This window comes from Acinonyx jubatus, chromosome A3 (assembly GCF_027475565.1).
Source record: "Acinonyx jubatus isolate Ajub_Pintada_27869175 chromosome A3, VMU_Ajub_asm_v1.0, whole genome shotgun sequence".
NCBI lineage: Eukaryota > Metazoa > Chordata > Mammalia > Carnivora > Felidae > Acinonyx > Acinonyx jubatus.
The window spans coordinates 106,183,076-106,201,401 of NC_069388.1; the positions used below are offsets into that span (position 1 = coordinate 106,183,076).

Consider the following 18,326-nt stretch of genomic DNA (forward strand, 5'->3'; position numbering starts at 1 on the left):
AATTTTTTCTCATTCTTTCCAACACTGAGAGATGTAGTAAAGGCTCCTACCGTGATTATAGATTCGTCTATTATTCCATGCAGTTTCAGCAATTCTTTTGCTGTATATATTTTGTAGTGTGTTGTCGGTTGTGTACAAAATTAGAATTGTTATAGCTTCCTGATAGGTTAATATTATCATCGTGAAATATCACACTTTATTTCTAATAATGCTTCTTTCCCTAGAGTCTACTTTATATATTATTGTATAGCTGTACCAGCTTACTTTGGGTTAGTGTTTGCATAAAATGTCTTTGTTTCACCTTTAATTTTTTTGTGGTAATTATTTTACTTATTTGTTTATTTTTCTCTGTCTGGGATTTTACTAGATTACTTTTTTCCCCAACATACCTGTTTTGGAAGATGGAGACAAAAAGGTACAAACTGACACGAAGTAAACAAGATAATATAATCAGTTCTACAAAGTGTATTTTATAAAAGAAGTAGCACTAGGAACCAACCAAAATAAGTCAGGGAGCCCCAGCAGGGACTGTAAGAGAACTTGGGAAGATATACTTATGCCCACCCTACTGACCCTGTCCCTGACCTCTCCCTGTGAGCAGACCAGAGCCCAGCACCCTCCATCCCCCTTACAGATGGACGCTGCTCCAAACTGGGACTATGACCTTGGAAATCCAATGGCAGCAGCTGGTCTGAAGGGGCATAGCACACCCTCTGGTACTTCTGTGGTATAATTTTAGATTGTAACTTTTATATCTTTTGTAAACAGCATATATATACTTATCATAATATTATATTATTAAATCTTTATATTTAAAACCAGTTTGGAAATCTCTGCTTTTTAATGGAATATTATACCATTTATATTTAGGGTAATTAAGGATATATTTGGATTCATAGCTAACACCTTACTATTCTGTTTTCTATTTATCCTATTTGTTACTTGGTCCTTCTTCTTTCTTGCCTTTCTTTGATTTCATTGACTACTTATAAAAATTATTATGCCATCTTTCTTCTATTTATACATTATATTGTTTATACATAATTTTACTATTCTATTAACAGTAACCCTAGAGTTTATAATATGTACCCTTGTTGTTTCAGTTTAGCATAAATTAATACTTTTACTGTGTCTGAGGCAATATATCCTTCCTGGCATCCTCGTCAGAGGTGTATACTATCCTGATATGCTATCTAGGAGTAGACATAGGTCCTTACCATTTGTGGAAACTGACCCCTGTCTGATTCTCTATCCTTCGGGATTCAACAGATCCAAATTCTCCTGAAGTGAAGCCACTCCCCTTTTCTTAGAACCCCCTTCCCCTGCCAGAGAGTTATGTTTTCTGCCTCCCTGAGGCTTTAGAAAATCACCATCTTAACCCTCTCTCTAGAGAAGAGAAAGGAAAAATACTTCTCTTTTTACTATGATAAACTTATAGATAAGAAAACAAGATACAGTTTATTAATCTACTATCCTCTCATACCTACTAATACATTGGGTTGTAAATCTAACCATAATCACAATATTTTCATGGGGAAATTAATTCTAAGTTACAAACACTTATCCTTTAGGGAAATTTTAGGACCCAATCTACTCTCTCTCTTTCTCTCTCTCTCTATGTGTGTGTGTGTATATATATATATATATATATATATATATATATATATATATATACATATATATATATTTAATTTGTATAATAGTATTTTTCTGACTTTACTTAGGGAAAGGAAGAATTGCAGAGACCAATGATAAAGCTCCTCATTACTATAGGAAAATTCTGGTCACTTTACTTCAGGGTTTTGCTTCAACACTAACATTTTAAAAATGAGTGAAAATGAGGGAATATATGATCTTTTACCAAATTGCATGAAATTTTCGTGCCCTTAGTTATGTTCATTAGGACACAAATGACATAGAGATAGAGGAGGGTAATTAGAGATATAAGTCCCTGAGGCACACTGTAGAGTTAAAAAATGCAGTCATAAATACAGATGGAGGTAAGTTTTAATTTAGAGAACTGTGTTTTGAGTGTTATAGTACTTAGGCCAAAGAACCACGAGATAGTGGCCTGGTTTCATACAATATTACAAAAGTTTCCTTGGGAAACTGTTCAGGCACGAAAGTGGCAGTAGTTTTGGCCTAGCAGCTACTGCAAAGCTAAAAGTAACCATACTGATGCTTAAATTGATCTCATTCTTCAATACCCAACTTTCGGTTCTGAGGAGAAATAAATACCAGAATGAAGGCAGATTGATAACAATGTATATTTGTGTGTGGCTATGTAGCATATTATAAGAGGAAATGTTTTTCCAAAATAATTTGTAAGTTTGGCCTAGGATCAGCTGAAAACTGGAAATGATCTATGAAACAAGTCCATAGTCATAAAATAAAATTTTAAAATCTGCTTTTACTCATAAGAGATTTTCCACACTTAATCATTCAAGAACTGATTATCCAGAATGTGTAATATACAAACCCGCTATTTCTTTTTTTCCCTTCTGCTGCCTGAGTTTTGGTCATTTCACAGCTCATTACTATTCTCTCTCTGGGAAAATAAAAGCAAATGTAGCTCCAACTAGTATTTTCAACTTTCTAGATAAAGGCTTTGTAGCAAGAGTAATAATTATTGGTTTATACGCCACTTTTCTTTTAATAAATGTCTGGTTAGACTCTGCTGGGCACTGGGGAAGGATTTTAAAAGTTCAAGACATTATCTCTGCTCTTAAGGTTCTTACAATATAATTGGAGAAACAAGGTTTGTGTACAATAAAGCCAAATATTACTGCAATGCAATATATATTTAAACAACATGAAAGAATTCTGGTCATACAAACATTGTATACAAGAGAACTTTTTTTTTTTTCCTACCCCTTCTCAGTACCTAAAATGTGGCTTCAACATACTGAGAACAAAAGTCATTTTGATAAAATCATCATAGAATACAAGAGAACTTTATAGACCTATTGTGGTTTAGAAAAGGGAGAGCATAGTATGGACTGACAAGATTGTCATAGAAATTCTCAATAAGGTAGTGAGACTTGAATTAAATATCAAAGTATGGATGGAATTTTAACATGGAAAAAGGAAAAAGAAAAGAAATTTCCGCACAAAGAGAAAAATCCTGTAATTCCACCATTAAAAGAACATTTATATTTTTAAATGAAATATTTCAAGTATATATGATATAGAAAATAATATCACAAACTCATCTTTCCCACCAGTTTTTGTCAAACATTTACTTTTTGCCATATTTTTTTTCCAATCCACTTTGGGGGAAATACAGATTTGGCTAAAGGCTTCTGCGTACTCTATCATTATCCTTCTTTTTCAGCAGAGGTAACAACTATCCTAAATTTGGAGTTACTATCACTAAGAGTATTTTAAAATGTTTATCACACATGGAAATATGTACTATTGTTCCATGGGTCTGAAGTTAATGTAAATGGTAGCAAGCCTTATGGGTCTCCTGCCACTTTTTTGTTTTCACTAGATATTCTATTTTTTGAGATTGATGCATATTATAGCTCCAGTTCTAGTTCATTTATTTTAACTATGATATGGTATTTCACTGTGTGGTCATACAACAATTTACTTAACCATTCTCAGGATGATGAATATTTAGATTGTCTCCAATTATTTTCCTGTTATACATGATGCTTCAATGAATATTCATTTACATGACTCCTTATGCGTTGATGGGAGAGTTTCTTGCAAATATAGAGAGAGAAATGGAATTGCTGGATTGTAAGATAAGGGCATCTTTCGTTTTAATAGATGTTGCTAGATTGCCTTCTAATGTAATTGTACCAATTTATTTTCCACTCAGTGGTATGTAAGAGTTCCCATATCTTCCTTATTTTTGCAATTTTGATGACTACATCACAGGCATGGAACTGCCAGAGTACCCTAGAGTCGATTCTTCCTGTAAATGGGCTGTCTGTGTCGATGATGCTCAGAGTTGAATCTCCTTATGAACCAGCCTGGCCCAGGCTTACAGGAGATATGAGTCTTCTTAGAACTGGGGAAGAGTCAAGAAAGAATGGTATGGTGGCTGAGGATTGCATGCACATTTTAATCATTGCTGTGTCCCCACGATGTAGCACAACCTGAATCTCAGTAAGCAAGGCTCAGTAGGTATTCAATTGAGTGGAACTAACCATTAAGCCTGATCTCTTTCTGGTTTTCACTTCTCAAAGCTTCAATTTCCCCATCTGTAAATTACAGGTGATGATAATTTAAGGGATCACCCAAAGATAAAAGAAGATATAAAAGTGAAAACATTTTTAAACTCTAAAAAGCAATGCAAATTAAGTTAGAAAAGATTTGAAAGCTGTTTCTGTGTCATGACTTCTTAGTATGATCAGATAACATTTTAGCAGTTCAAAACCATTGCCAAATTTCTCACTGGCATTCTTCTTGGAACTCTAATAAGTCCTGGGGTCCCATATGCCTAGACTCTGCTCAGTATCACATATAAAGATACACGGCAATTTTTAAAAGGTATTCCAACTTTATTTACAGATCTCAAAGAACATCAGAGAACCCATTTATGGTTACAGAGACACACTTGGGTTCCATTCTATTCTCTCTCTCTATAAATCCCCAAACTCTTTCTCTAGGACCTAGTTGATTGGGCTTTTGGTTACCTCCCTTCTCCCTTTCTTCCAACACTCTGAAGGTTGACTTAACTCCTTTCTAGCTAAATTATTCCCCTTCTCTTCTCATTTCCCCACTCAGGTCTACATTCTTTTTACCTTAGATTACACATCACAAATACATCAAGCTAGGGCAAGCTAGAAAACACTGCCTGGGAGAAGAATAGATATTCATATCTCAATAAATCATCCCAGAGCATAAGGTCTTGTTATGGAAGCCAGTAACATTATTTTCACTTTGAATGTTTCAACAACAAGATTTGTAAACACTTTCTGCTTCATTTAAGTGGTCCTTTCTTGAATGAAAGAAACAAAGAAAAATTGCTCACCACTCCTCTATACTCTCAAACTTTCACTTAGAGATCTCATGATTGATCCTACCATCTTTACTTATATGACTCACATTTACACATCACGATCTAATTCCCTCTTGCACTTCCTAAATCTGTCACTGTCCTTGTAATGTCTCCTCCTTAATGCCCTTTCATCCCCTCAAACTCAACATACTTAAAAGTGAACTCACATTCATTCCAAATTTAGCTTCCCTGCAGGACTTCCATATTTCCATTGTTGGCATTTTAAGAAATTATGTTTATTGCCCAGGTGTAGTATTATCAGAAGAAGAACAAAATGGGGCCAGAGAGACTAATTAAGAGACTTGCACCACATAGCAGAAACAGACTGCATTCAGATTTGCAGACATGGTGTTTTGGGTTTATTTGGAATGACCTGAGAGTTAGGTGAGAGGTAAACCCTAAATACCAGTATCAGCAACTTAAGAGTATTATACTTTTCAGCATTAAAATTCATGTAAACATTTTCAGATATTGATGCCCAGTTAACAGTTTCGAGGTTGAGATAAAGACTGCCTATACGTGGTGCCACATTTATGCTTGTAAAAGGCTATTCACAAATTTCACAGAGGGGTCAGCTATTTGTAAATAAAATACAGAGCATCAGGGAAATTTTCATGAGTTTCCTTCCTTTTGTTATTCCGTCAACACAGGTTTAAACCATTCTGATGGTATCAGATGCTTAGCTGGGGAAGTTCATAACTGAGTCTTGATTTAAACATATATACATATTTTATTTTTTTATTTTAGAGAGAGAGAGAGAGTGGGGAAGAGGGGCAGAACGAAAGAGAGAGAATCTCAGGCAGACTCCATGCTCAGTGCAGAGCCTAACACGGGGCTTGAACTCGTGAACCATGAGATCACTGTGACCTGAGCCAAAGTCAAGAGTCAGATGCTTAACCGACTGAGCCACCCATGCACTCCTAAACATATATATTTTTAAAAGTATCTTTAAGTAACCAAGATGATCAGATTCCAGGCAGGAAGTTTGGCTCCCATACCAAGAAGAAATATGCCTTGATCCATCCAGATGGGCTTTGCTATGAGCTCAGACCCAGCAAATGGATCCATGTCCTAGGCAGAGATCTGGGTCAATTTGAGAAATGGGTTATCTTCACATCAGCTTGAACTGTGAGCAGGGGTAGGAATAATGGAAAACTCCTGGCACTTTACTTGAATTATTTAACTTAGCTTTTATTGCTATTTTTTTGGTGTGTTTTGATCAAGAAAACCTCCATACCAGGTTTAAACCAAATTAGTGAATTTTTTTTTTCCCAAAGAGATGAACTTTCTAGATCTGTAAGCAGATAGCTTTACCACAGGTTTTGTTGGGAGTGGGGGTTGGAGTCCTCCTAAGAGTAAGAATTACTAGAATAAAGTTTTCTTCTTCTTCTTCTTCTTCTTCTTCTTCTTCTTCTTCTTCTTCTTCTTCTTCTTCCTCTTCTTCTTCTTCTTCTTACTTATTTCTTTTGAGAAAGAGAGAGAGCATAAGGGAGGGGCAGAGAAAGAGGGAGAGAGAGAATCCCAAGCAGGCTCCTCACTTCAGCACAGAGCCCTACGCGAAGCTTGAACTCACGAACCGTGAGATCATGACTTGAGCCAAAACCAAGAGTCAAGAGTCAGATGCTTAGCCAACTGAGCCACCCAGGTGCCCCCAGAATAAAGCTTGTTTTAAAAAAGGCCAGCATGATAACGCTCTGGGCAATAACCTACTCTGGAAAAAGTGTATATCACCACATTTGTTCCGGACCAACTCGATCTGGCCCCATAGTGGCCTCACTCTATATTTGGGAACTAAGGGTCAGGGCAATGCCCTTTAACTGGGAGTATCTAAGGGGAACTGTAGGCTAGATATTATGTAAAAAGGAACTGGGAAACACTATGCTGTAATCTACCATGGGATAAAAGGTTAATATAATCAGGAGTTTCATCAATAAGATTATCTTAGCAGCTCTTAGTCTCTTACCCAGCCTGTATCCCACCTGTACTTTCTTGTCCCTTGATACTTCGTTTTTTCACACAGCTTGTACCCCTCAAGGATTAGTTGAGTTAAAAAGATATTAACTACGGTGCTGGCCAAACAGCACCCCCTCAAACTCCTGGCTTCTCAAGAAGATAGGAAGTTCTTGTCTATCCAAACAAGGCTCTAGGATCTTGTCTAATTTGTTTGTCTTTTCAAGACCTCACCTGGTAGCAATATTGGGTAGAGGTACTCTGTGCCTTGTTTTGTTGTTGGTGTTGTTATATGTGCTTGGTGATGAGAAAATGGTATCTGGTCTGATGAACTCTTGGCAAGACAGAAAATTTATAGTAGGATGCACAAGACCAGGTTTCCTGTCCCCAGAATTTTATGGCAATGAGGTTTCAAGAATGCTTCTGATGATATGATTAAGAGGGGAGCAAATGTGGATTTTGGAGATTAAAAAAAAAAAATTTTTTTTAACGTTTATTTATTTTTGAGACAGAGAGAGACAGAGCATGAACGGGGGAGGGTCAGAGAGAGAGGGAGATACAGAATCCGAAGCAGGCTCCAGGCTCTGAGCAGTCAGCACAGAGCCCGACGCAGGGCTCAAACCCACATACCGCGAGATCGTGACCTGAGCCGAAGTTGGACGCTTAACCGACTGAGCCACCCAGGCGCCCTAAGGAGATTTTTAAAAACAGGACCCAAGGGCCAGGTTGGACTTGAGGATTATATAATCTGAATGGCATCCCTTGGTGTTGAGCAGTACAGCAGCCCTGAGTTTGTCGTGGCTATAAAAAACAAAACAAAACAAAACAAAAAAAAAACAAAACAAAAAAAAAACTGAATCAAAGTTTAGGCTAAAATATAGTGTTCAGATAACAGGTAGTTATAATCTTCCTATCGTCAACATTGATCAGACTGCCTGTGGAATACTGAACTCACCTCCTGGTGCCAGAATTTACAAAGATATTCACAGGGCACCTGAGGGGCTCAGTCAGTTGAGCATCTGACTCTTGGTTTTAGCTCAGGTCATGGTCCCAGGGTTATGGGATCAGGCTCCCTGTGGGACTCTGTACTGAGCATGGAGCCTGCTTGGGATTCTCTCTCTCCCTCCCTCTCTCTCTCTCTTTGCCCCTCCCCAGATGGTGCTCATGTGCACGTGCGCTCTCTGAAAATAAATACACATTTAAAAAATACTCACTTAGGGGCGCCTGGGTGGCGCAGTCGGTTGAGCGTCCGACTTCAGCCAGGTCACGATCTCGCGGTCCGTGAGTTCGAGCCCCGCGTCAGGCTCTGGGCTGATGGCTCAGAGCCCGGAGCCTGTTTCCGATTCTGTGTCTCCCTCTCTCTCTGCCGCTCCCCCGTTCATGCTCTGTCTCTCTCTGTCCCAAAAATAAATAAACGTTGAAAAAAAAAACATTTAAAAAAAAATAAAAAATACTCACTTAAAAAATAAAGTGAAAAAAAAAAGATATTAACAAATTAAATGTGTCCATAATGAAGGTGTCTGGATGCGATGTATGAAGACTATAATGTATGACCAAATTGAAGGGGATCTGGGAGAATAACACTAAGAGGAGACACAATAGCAGAACAGGGACTATGGACTTCAATAGACTGACACTGACCTCCATAGTGACAGATCTGGTGACACTTTTCTGTCTCCCTCCTTGTCAGTCTCTTTCTGGCATTTATCACAAGCTTGATCACTCTCTTAAAATCCCTCCTTCGCTTCATTGATATCAATTGTACTAGTTCAGCAGATGGTAAAATTGAATTAGAAGTGTAAGATGCACCTGTGAAGGATAAAGAGGGAAGGGAGCAGGAGTAGGAGGGAAGACTCTCAGACTGCAATGCATGGCTTCATACCTGTGAAAGGAGAGAAAGAAGGAAGAAGGACTGGGTAGGAAGAGCCTCAGTCTGCAGGGATGGTCTGTAACTGGCTCAGTAGGCTCACGGGGTGCCCCGGAGCAAAGCTGCCCACCAGAGGAAATTCCATGGGCAGGAACGGCCGGCTGTGCTCAGTCATTTGTTGGGAGCATCTGGGGAGACTGAGACCTCTGCATGAGTTCTGTGATGGATCCCAAAGGCATGGTAGCTGGAGGCTGTCAGCGATTCACACTCCTACAGCAGGTGCTTCCTTGAAGGGACTCCTAAGTGGTACACACCTATGGCTACCATACCATTCCATTTCCACATAATGGATTCCACCTTCCTAGCCTCCTTTGCTAGATCCTCTGCCTTTGCTCACAGTCTAAATGTTGGGGTTTTCTAGGAACCTGTTTTCTGCCTACCTATTCTACTTATTTTCCCTATGAGAACTCATCTCAACCCACAATTTCAAAGACATCACCCAATGTTGATGCTGAGTCCATATGTTCATTCAGACCATCATTTTCTCCCACCTGGACTGCTATAATGGTCTCCTATTCTCCCAGCTCATCTGCAGTCTTGCCACCTGCCTTCAATTCATTCGCCACCTGCAGCTGGTGGACTATTTCTAAGGAGCAAATTAGACCATGTTACTTCAGTGCTGAAAACCCACCAACAGCTCCCTTTTGTTCTCAGGAAGAAATGTGAATTATTCAACACAACTTACATGCTTCTTAATGGACTGGCCCCTGCTTACCTTCTAGCCTCGTTTGTCATTCTCCTTAAAGGGAACTACTTTAGTTTCTTCAAATGTAATCTCTCTACCCTTGATATGGAGTATACCTTCTTGCCTGGCTAATTCTCTACTTGTCTTTTAAGTCTCAGTCTGGAGGGTCCTTCCTCCGTGAAGACTTCCATAAACTGCAAAGACTAGATTCGGTGCCCTCCTAGGTGATCCCAGAAACTGTGTGATAAAGGGCAGGTGAAATCTTGGTTGTGAATCTACAGAGGGCAGTGAAATACCACTTGGGTGCTAAGTTTTGGAAATCGGAGGGACAATATTTTACATACCAGAACTTCTCTCAGGAAATATACCATATGAGATAGAAAGGAATACTGCAATAACAGTTTGATGTGGGTGACAGTTCTCCCAAGGTCATGATAAGCAAACATTCTCAATCCAGTCACCACGCCTCCCCCCATCCTCCACCCCAGCCCAACCCTAGACATTCAGAAATATGTGTGGCTATTTTTGTTGTTGATGCCAGTGTGGCTGGGAGCAGTATTAAAATAGAGGACAGTCCCACACAAGGAAGAATTGTCCGACCCAAAATGCTAATCAAACCTCCATTGAGAAACACTGTACTGGGACATATGCAAATCTGGGAGCAGAACTGAATTGCTCAGAACATCAGAGTGGGAGTTGAAAGTTGACACCTGAGGACTTCCAGCTCCACCTACTCCCCATGCAGAGCTCTACCTTACCTGTAAATAAATGTAGAGTATACCATTTAAAAATACATTTGTTTTTGAGAGAGAGTGAGAGACAGCATGCACACGAGAGAGCAGGGGAGGGGCAGAGAGAGACAGAGAATCCCAAGAAGGCTCTGTGCTGACAGCAGAAAGCCTGATGCGGGGCTCAACTCTTGAACGATAAGATCATGACCTGAGCCAAAGTCAGAGGCTTAACTGACTGAGCCACCCAGATGTCCCCGTTTAAAGAAAATTTTAAAACATATATTGGCTTGAAAAAGAGCCAAATTATTAGCCCAAGGAGCACCTAATAAATATCTCCTTCTAACTCTGCTTCCCTGCACCCTAGTACTTATCTCATTGTAAAGGAATTATCTGAGAATTTGTAGCCTCAACTTGAATTCAGGGACCATTTGAATTCAGGCCCTATTTCACATTCAGAATCTAACACAGTGTTTAGCATGTAATAGATAAATATTTCTAAACTATGACTCTTAAAATTTAAAAATTAGCCGTGACACCTTTTCTAAGTTTCAACTCTATGTTTTTTTTTATGTTTATATATTTTGAGAGAGAGAGAGAGTGAGACCGAGCAGGGGAGGGGCAGAGAGAGGGGGAGAGAGAGAATCCCAAGCAGGCTCCATGTTGTCAGAGCAGAGCCCAATGCAGGGGCCCCACCTCACAAACTGTGAGATCATGACCTGAGCTGAAATCAACAGTTAGAACCTTAACCAACTGAGCCACCTAGGCACCCCTCAACTCTATTTTTCGTCACTAATTTTACATTTACAGTTGAGCATCTCAATCTTACCAGGTAAGAAACAGAATCATTTACTTCGACCTAACGTTAAAACCCTCCCCCAAATAACCCTCATACCTCTGTTATGGCAAATGCTATCACCCTCTTGGGACGTTCTCAGTTGTTTAAGCCTATTTGTCACCCATTGTCTACCTGTTTCCTCACCCCACGGACCTTTAATTCCACAGTCCAATGATCTTTATGTTCTTTGTCTTCTGTCTTCAGCATCCCTGGCCTCCATTCAGGTTCTCCTGTATATGTTATTGCATTTGTTTTCCTAAATAATATCTCCATTCCTATCCCCATGACTTGTCACCCTTTAAAGCATTCTAAAATGGGGTGAGGGGAGTGGGAGGTTGGGTTAAATAGGTGACGGGTCTGAGTGCACTTGTAATGAGCATCAAGTAATGTATGGAATTGTTGAATCACTATATTGTACACCTGAAACTAATATAACATCGTAAAAAATAATAAAGTTACACTTATACCAAAAAAAAATTTTTTTAATTCTAAAATATATCCAAAATAGTAGCAATTAATACTCTGTGGGCTTACTGTGGTAAGGCACTGCTGACTTTTGTTTCGTTTTGACTCCATAACAGCCCCATTTTGAAATAACCTCCTCAAGGTCATTCAGTGAAGGGACAAAGCTAGGAATCCAGGTAGCCTGACTCAGAGCTCTGCTAGGCTAGGCTGCATGACATCCTGGAATTCTCTATCATTGTGTTATATATGTCTCCATCTGATTCTCCTCCTCTGGTGGATGGCCTGGTTGTCGTCTTTTTGAGCCAAGGCCTGCTTTGTGTTCCTTTCCCAGAGCTGTTGGTCTACTGAAATGTGAGTGGTGATTATGAGGTCAGTAAGCCAAGGAAGTGGATCTGATGGGTGGTTCAGACAAGAAGTCTTCAGGGTAAAACTGAGAGCTGGTACAGAGACCAAAGAATCCCTAAGCCACACACCCATGAAGGATGGGCTAAGAGGAGGGTGGTCTGAATATACTGTCCGTTTTAGCCTTTACCTGCTCCCTACTGTGTGATGCTCACATGGGTGAGTGCTTTAAGGGGCTTAGGGCTAAGCGGCCAGCCTGGAGCGTACGACCTCCCCTTTATTTCTTGGGCTAACTCCAACACATTTTTCAGGATTTACCTTTAGCATCCTTCCTATATCTTCCTGCCTGCATTCCTGCCCCTCTTCTGTGCTTCTCAGTTATGTGAGACTGCCTGAGGGCAGGCACTGTGGCTTTTCTTCTCTGTATTCTGTACCACCAGAATTTAATAATCATTGACTCTAAATGCATGACAGGGAAGCAGATTTGGGCTTAGCATAAGATAATTTTTTAAAATTTATTTTTGGGAGACAGAGAGAGTGGGAGTGGGGGAGGGGCAGAGAGACAGAGACAGGATCTGAAGCAGGCTCTGCGCTGACAGTGGAGAGCTGAACGCGGGACTCAAATTTACAAACCAAACCGTGAGATCATGACCCGAGCCAAAGTCAGACACTTAACTGACTGAGCCCCCCAGGTGCCCCAAGAGAAGTTTTAAAAAGTATACTGTAAAACAGAGTACAGATTAGTGGCTGAGAGCCTTCATGTCTTACCCTGTTCAAATTTCAGCTATCACCTTGAGCCAGCTTAATCTGTCTGTACCTCAAAAAATGATGACATTAATACCTATGTCATTAAGTTGTTGTTGAGAATTAAATGAGATAATACATGGAAAATACTTGGCTCAGTTCCTGGCACCTCATAGGCACTAGGTAATGCTAGATATTACTATTGTTTTTATTATTGTTACTTTGATCATTCACTAGCACTGTCTCATAACAAGGCGGGTTGCTTTTGGAAGCAGCGAGTTTCCTTTTGTTGAAGGTATTCAGGTAGCAGTAAAGACAGGATAGATGCTGTAGAAGCAGTTCTTAAATTGAAAAGATTAGATGACTTCTAAGGATGCTTTTAATCACAGAAAAGGGAAGCTATTTCTCAGATTCAAAGAAAGTGTGATCATTAGTGTTACTTCTAGCAAAGTTGAGGAGCATTGGAATAGGAAAAACAAAGACATCGGATTTGGCATCTGCATGTATCTATATTACAAAGAACAAAATATTTTATTCATTGTGAGCAGTTAATTGCAAAAGCCCTTTTATTTATGCTGTAACCCATATGGCAAATCAGGCCCTTACACGAAAATCAATCCCTTTTCAAAAGGACTAGCTAGCTCGGCCCTGCCAAAAATGGAACAAACAAAACCTTAAAGACTGTTTCAGTCCTACTGAAATGTCTTTTCCCTTTGAAAGAAGTCTATTAGTGATGCAAATGCAAAGTTATCTGCACAGATGATAATCCTAGCGAACAAAACAGTGAAACCATTATGAGGTTCTCTTCCTGAGCATTTGGCTCCCCCGCCCCTGTTAAAAAGGCAGAGAAAGCGAGTAGAGCTGATTCCTATTGGGATAGTTTATTAGGTCTGCTTATCTGAATCCTGGACTAATTATTCTTATGTTTGGCTTAAAGGGGCCAAACAATTCTCCAAATGTGGACAAGCTGAAGAAAGGCCTGCATTCTGGGTCCCTAGCAAGTGCCTTAAACAGGCAAAAGCAGGAATGGAATAACATTTATATTCGGGAGTTCAATTTTCAAGATACCAGAGCCTTAAGGTAAGATCTAGCTAGAAGAAATCCAATGATAAGCACTCATGTGGGAGTAATTTAAGTGATGTGCACATGTCACTCATGCTTTAATTAAAACAAAGCTATTTGTATGGGTGAAGAGACGGTCATTTTCCAACACCTTCTATTCAATACTCAGAGTAAACAACTTCTTTGAGAACTTAATATGCAATCTTCCTGTGGGCAAAAGGATTGAAATGAGAAAAATGAGGCAGTTAACTGTAATTGGCTTGACTATTATTTGATTACACTTATTTTATCCTTAAGAGGTTTGATAAGACCTAGTTTTTCAGGAGTCATCAGGCATTAGGGAGCACTAGTGGTTAGAAGGTGTGGTGCCTATGGATATTAGGAAGGCATTTCTGAAGCAAAGTAGTATTGTCAAAGTGGCCCTCACCTACTTGGTTAAAGCTTTTGGACATGCCTAGTGGACGGTTTATTGAGAACAGAAAATTAACTCTCCATGTCCACACGCTTTCTTGAACAGGTATTAACAGGTGGAGCCGGTGTCCACAAGACTGGATGCGATGCTCACCATCTGGGTCTCACTCTGGGTGGGGCTTTGGGTAGGTACACTAAAGAGCTTCCGGATCAATCATGTGTTTACATTTCAGGCGCAGGATGGGTCTTGTTCACACTCCACCCTCCACCACCTTTCCTTCGCAAGGTTGCTCACAGCTTGCACTGTCCCCGCCCGGGTCTTTGATAATCCAGGCGTCTCTGGGGAAGAAGGTCAACCACTATTTTAATTCTGGGCTCTGCCAGCTTCCCACGCTCTCCACTCGGGCTGGTGAGCAGCCGCTCAGCGTGTTTTTCCCCCAGAGCTTCCCACGCCCTACCCACTCCACACGCCTCCTGGCTGCCCTCCAGGCCTGCCCTCTTTTGCAGCCAGGCAGGCCAGCTCCAGTGTCGGATATCTAATCTAGCAAGGCTCACTTTTCTCAGGGGCTTTCCTCAGGGCCACCCTTTCCCCGCAATCTCAGAAGGTCTCTGGTACTCGGCTGTGTCTTCTGCGTGCAAGTGCTTCTACAAATAAACTGGGGCTCCTGGCTGTCTTGCAAATTAAAACTTTACTACCTGCTTAAGGTTGGGACGTGATACAGCGACATCAAACTTTGCTGTTCAGGGAATCAGAAGCGAAAAGGAGCTACTTTTTTTTCCGTCCCACTCCCCGCGGCCCCTGGGACAGGCACACCTTCCCGGCAAGGCTCGGCCGCAGTTGCGCGCGGGTCGGCAGCGCGAGAGTCCTGCGCGGGACCAGGGTCCGGTGCGGCCGGGCCGCCCGCCCACACCCCGCAGGCGCGCGGAGCAGGAGCGCGCACGGGGCCGCACGCGCGCGGGGCCGACGAGCGCTCCCTCCGGGATCGCGGCTGCGCAGTCGGGCCGGAGCCGGGAAAAGGGGGAGGAGGGTGGAGGAGCCGGAGTAAGGGGAGGGGGAGGAGCGGCGAAGGCGGAAGCCATGTTGGAGTTGCACCCCGAGCGAGGGGCTGCGAGCGTTCTCCTCTCCTTGTGGGTGTGACCCGGGTTCGGCTGGCGGCGGACTGCGGGGGCGGGGACGGTTAGCCGGGTCGTCGTCCGCGGCGGCGGCGGCGTGAGAGGAGCGGCGGCGGCCGCAGCGTGGAGCCGGGCGATTGTGACCGCCGGGGGAGCAGGGGGCCGGCCGCGGCTCCCACTCTCCGTGTGGCCCCCTGAGCGCCCCCCCTCCCCTGCCCGGGAGGGAGGCGGGGGGCACCCGGGGCCCGCCATGAACCCCGGGTTCGATTTGTCCCGCCGGAACCCGCAGGAGGACTTCGAGCTGATTCAGCGCATCGGCAGCGGCACCTACGGCGACGTCTACAAGGTAAAGGCGAGGGGCCGCGCGCCGCCGAGGCCGCGGGGTCGGGACCCGTCGCGGGGAGGGCGGGGGGCGCCGCCGCTGCCCCCCGGGCACCCGCGGCCGCGCTGTCCCTCCGCGGGAGGCGCGGGCGCCCCGGGAGCAGTGGGGGAGGCGGAGGAGGAGCGGGCGCCCGGGGGGCTCTGCTGCCTTGGAGCGAACAAAGGGCGAAACGAGTCACCCCGAGACCTCCGAGCCCTTACCTGAACCCTCCCCTGGACGCGCAGTGCCCGGCTAAGGCTGGACGCGAGCGGGCCGCTCTGCTCGTTACAGCGCGGAGAGGGTCTGGCCGTTTGCTGCATTGGCAGGGTCAGAGCGACGAACCAGACGGCGGGGGTTTGGCGTATGTCAAACCGGTGTCCATCAGACGGACCCGGGACTGCCCGCCGTGGGTCGGGCACTGCTGCCCACCGGGCCGGCGGTAGTTTGGAGCCTGGGCAGCCTCCGCCCACAGCCCCGCAACCTCTGGCCTCTTAGCATCCGCATACCAGTTTTCTTTTAATCTTCCAAGTATTGACTTGGGTCAGTAAAACAGATCTAGTTTAATTTTTTTTCCTGTTTTGGAGAAAAACAACTTTGTTTTCTCCAAATTGAATTGGACTGTGGTGCCTTATTAAACTTGTTTTTGTCAGTGACATAGAAGATTCAGATTCTTTTTTTTTTTTTTAACGAATACTCAGCAAGGGTACTGGTTTGACTGGGTTAGAATTCAAAGTCCATTAGTCGTCCAGCTTTCCTGTTGTAAAGGTACCCCCTAGATAAATCACCCTTCCGTGGCCAGCTCAACTCTTGGCCTCGTAGAGACTGCCAAGATGGGGATAGCGCCAAATGTGGCAGCAGTCTTGATTTATTTATGTATCTTCTTACTGGTGACTGACTGAAGTACAACTCCTGTTTCACATAACATCAGAGGATGCACAGAGAAACTTAATTTTACTTTGGAAAGTTTCGTCTTAACTTTATTTTGCCGACGGATGGCAACTCACAGGACAGCCAGGATTCTGCATTCGTCTCCTTTTGTGGATGATTTGCTTTCCGTCATCACCTGTCTCATCAGTTTTTCTCGTGAGATAGTACAGGCATTTTGTGCACACCTGTCATCTATACGGTACTGGGTATCTAAGCACGGGTTGTAGCAGAAAAAGATAGACATGTTCCTAAATCTTACTGGGAGTTTATCTCTTTTGGGGAGGGGGCAAGACGACCATTAAACAACCACTTAGATAATTATTTTATTGCAGTTTTATTTCGTGCTGCCCAGGAGAAAAGAAGATTAGGATTAGGGTGATGAGAGCACAGTAACAGGAGGACCTGATCTCTGGGGAGTCAGAGGCAATGGGGAGAGAAGATTATGCCAGATAGAGGCACATAATCTGCAAAGGCTCTGAGGCCCCAAGGAACAGGAGGAAGATTTGAAAGGCCTGAATGGCCTGAGAAGCCAGAGAAGGAGGGTGGCCCTAGATCATACAGGCCCCTTAGGTCTTATGAAGCGGTCAGATTTTTCTGTAGGACAATGGGGAGCCATGGTAGGGTTTTCAGTGGAAGAGTAAAATTAGATTTGTACTTTTAAAAGATCTGCCTTACTGCAGCGGAGATTGGAGGGGAAAGAACAGTTAGGCAGCCATTGCCACAGTCCAGGTAAGAATGACCATTGGCTGTGTTTTGGAATTGGTGTGATTATGAAAGTTGAAGTGAATGGATCCAAGTAGATTAGAGCTATTTAGGGGAATCTAGTTATATTCAATTGAAAAGGTAACTAAAACTTTACTAGTGTGTAAGTCTTAGGTGGCAGTGTGTACAGTAAGTTCTTTTCAAGAATAATTGGCCATGTATTTACTATATTTAGAAAAAAACAGCTGGTAGTTAAGCCACATGATTAAAAAGAAAAAAAAAATTAAGGCCTATAATTTCCTAAGGACTTCTAAGTGCAATACAGGTATAAGTTGATTACTCGTCATCTGTTTAAAGTAATGATAATGAGAACTAACATTTGTGGAGTGCTTATTCTTTGCTAGGTACTGCTGTAAGATTTTTCCGTGTATTAATTTACTTACTGCTTACAGCAACCCTATGAAATCGGTGCTGTTATTAACTCCATTTTGCATTTGAGGAAACTGAGGCACAGGGAAGCTGCGGTAACTTGCCAGGGTGGGTAAGTGGCAAAGCACAATTCGAACCTTATCCTTTAGAGACTGCATTCTTAACAATAGCAGTACTGCCTGTATAAAGATAGGATATGAGCAGGTGATGTCTTACTGAATTTTCCAGTGGAGAAATCAGGGCACACCTTTTAGTTCAGCATACGTGTTGTAGCCATACTCTGTGTTAGAGTGGATCTTGAAGTAGTAGTCGGAATACCTAACTCCTACTGTGCAGCCAGGCCTCATTGTTTTTGTAGAGTCTGCCAAGTGGACACCAGATAATAGAGGCTTGATCCCTGTGCCAGACTTTTCCAATACCAGGGGCCCAAAGCAGAAAACTCCATGTGGTTTTTGGCATTGTACGCCCTGCTTGCTAAATCACCCAAAGCTTAAGCTGTTTGTATTTTTGTCTGTAATCACGTCCACATATAAAGATAAAAGATTTTTTTTGTATTTGTTTGGCTGTTTTAGATATTTCTTAATTGTACAAACTGTTGATTAGAGAGGAGTACATAAGAGGGTTTGTT

General features: G+C 42.4%; 1 protein-coding gene, 1 long non-coding RNA gene and 1 other non-coding gene across 5 annotated transcripts in view; 1 reads left to right on the plus strand and 2 right to left on the minus strand.

Moving 5' to 3' along the window:
- The window catches only part of LOC128311272 (uncharacterized), a 35,057-nt gene extending 18,397 nt beyond the window's left edge, over positions 1-16,660 (minus strand). Inside the window, exon 1 of the long non-coding RNA XR_008289567.1 lies at positions 15,862-16,660. This is a non-coding gene — a long non-coding RNA (uncharacterized LOC128311272). The remainder of the gene's footprint in view (positions 1-15,861) is intronic.
- On the minus strand, positions 2,873-2,944 carry LOC113592553 (small nucleolar RNA SNORD59). Its single transcript, XR_003412459.1, has one exon. It is a non-coding gene; the product is annotated as a small nucleolar RNA SNORD59 (small nucleolar RNA).
- The window catches only part of MAP4K3 (mitogen-activated protein kinase kinase kinase kinase 3), a 201,002-nt gene continuing 197,881 nt past the window's right edge, over positions 15,206-18,326 (plus strand). For 2 of the 3 annotated variants that reach the window (XM_027033607.2, XM_027033608.2), the window contains exon 1: positions 15,207-15,625. In XM_027033607.2, the coding sequence (XP_026889408.1) occupies positions 15,530-15,625 (96 nt within the window). In that variant the 5' untranslated portion in view covers positions 15,207-15,529. Of the gene's footprint in view, positions 15,626-18,326 lie in introns of all 3 variants that reach the window. The other variant, XR_008289566.1, reaches the window with a different exon arrangement.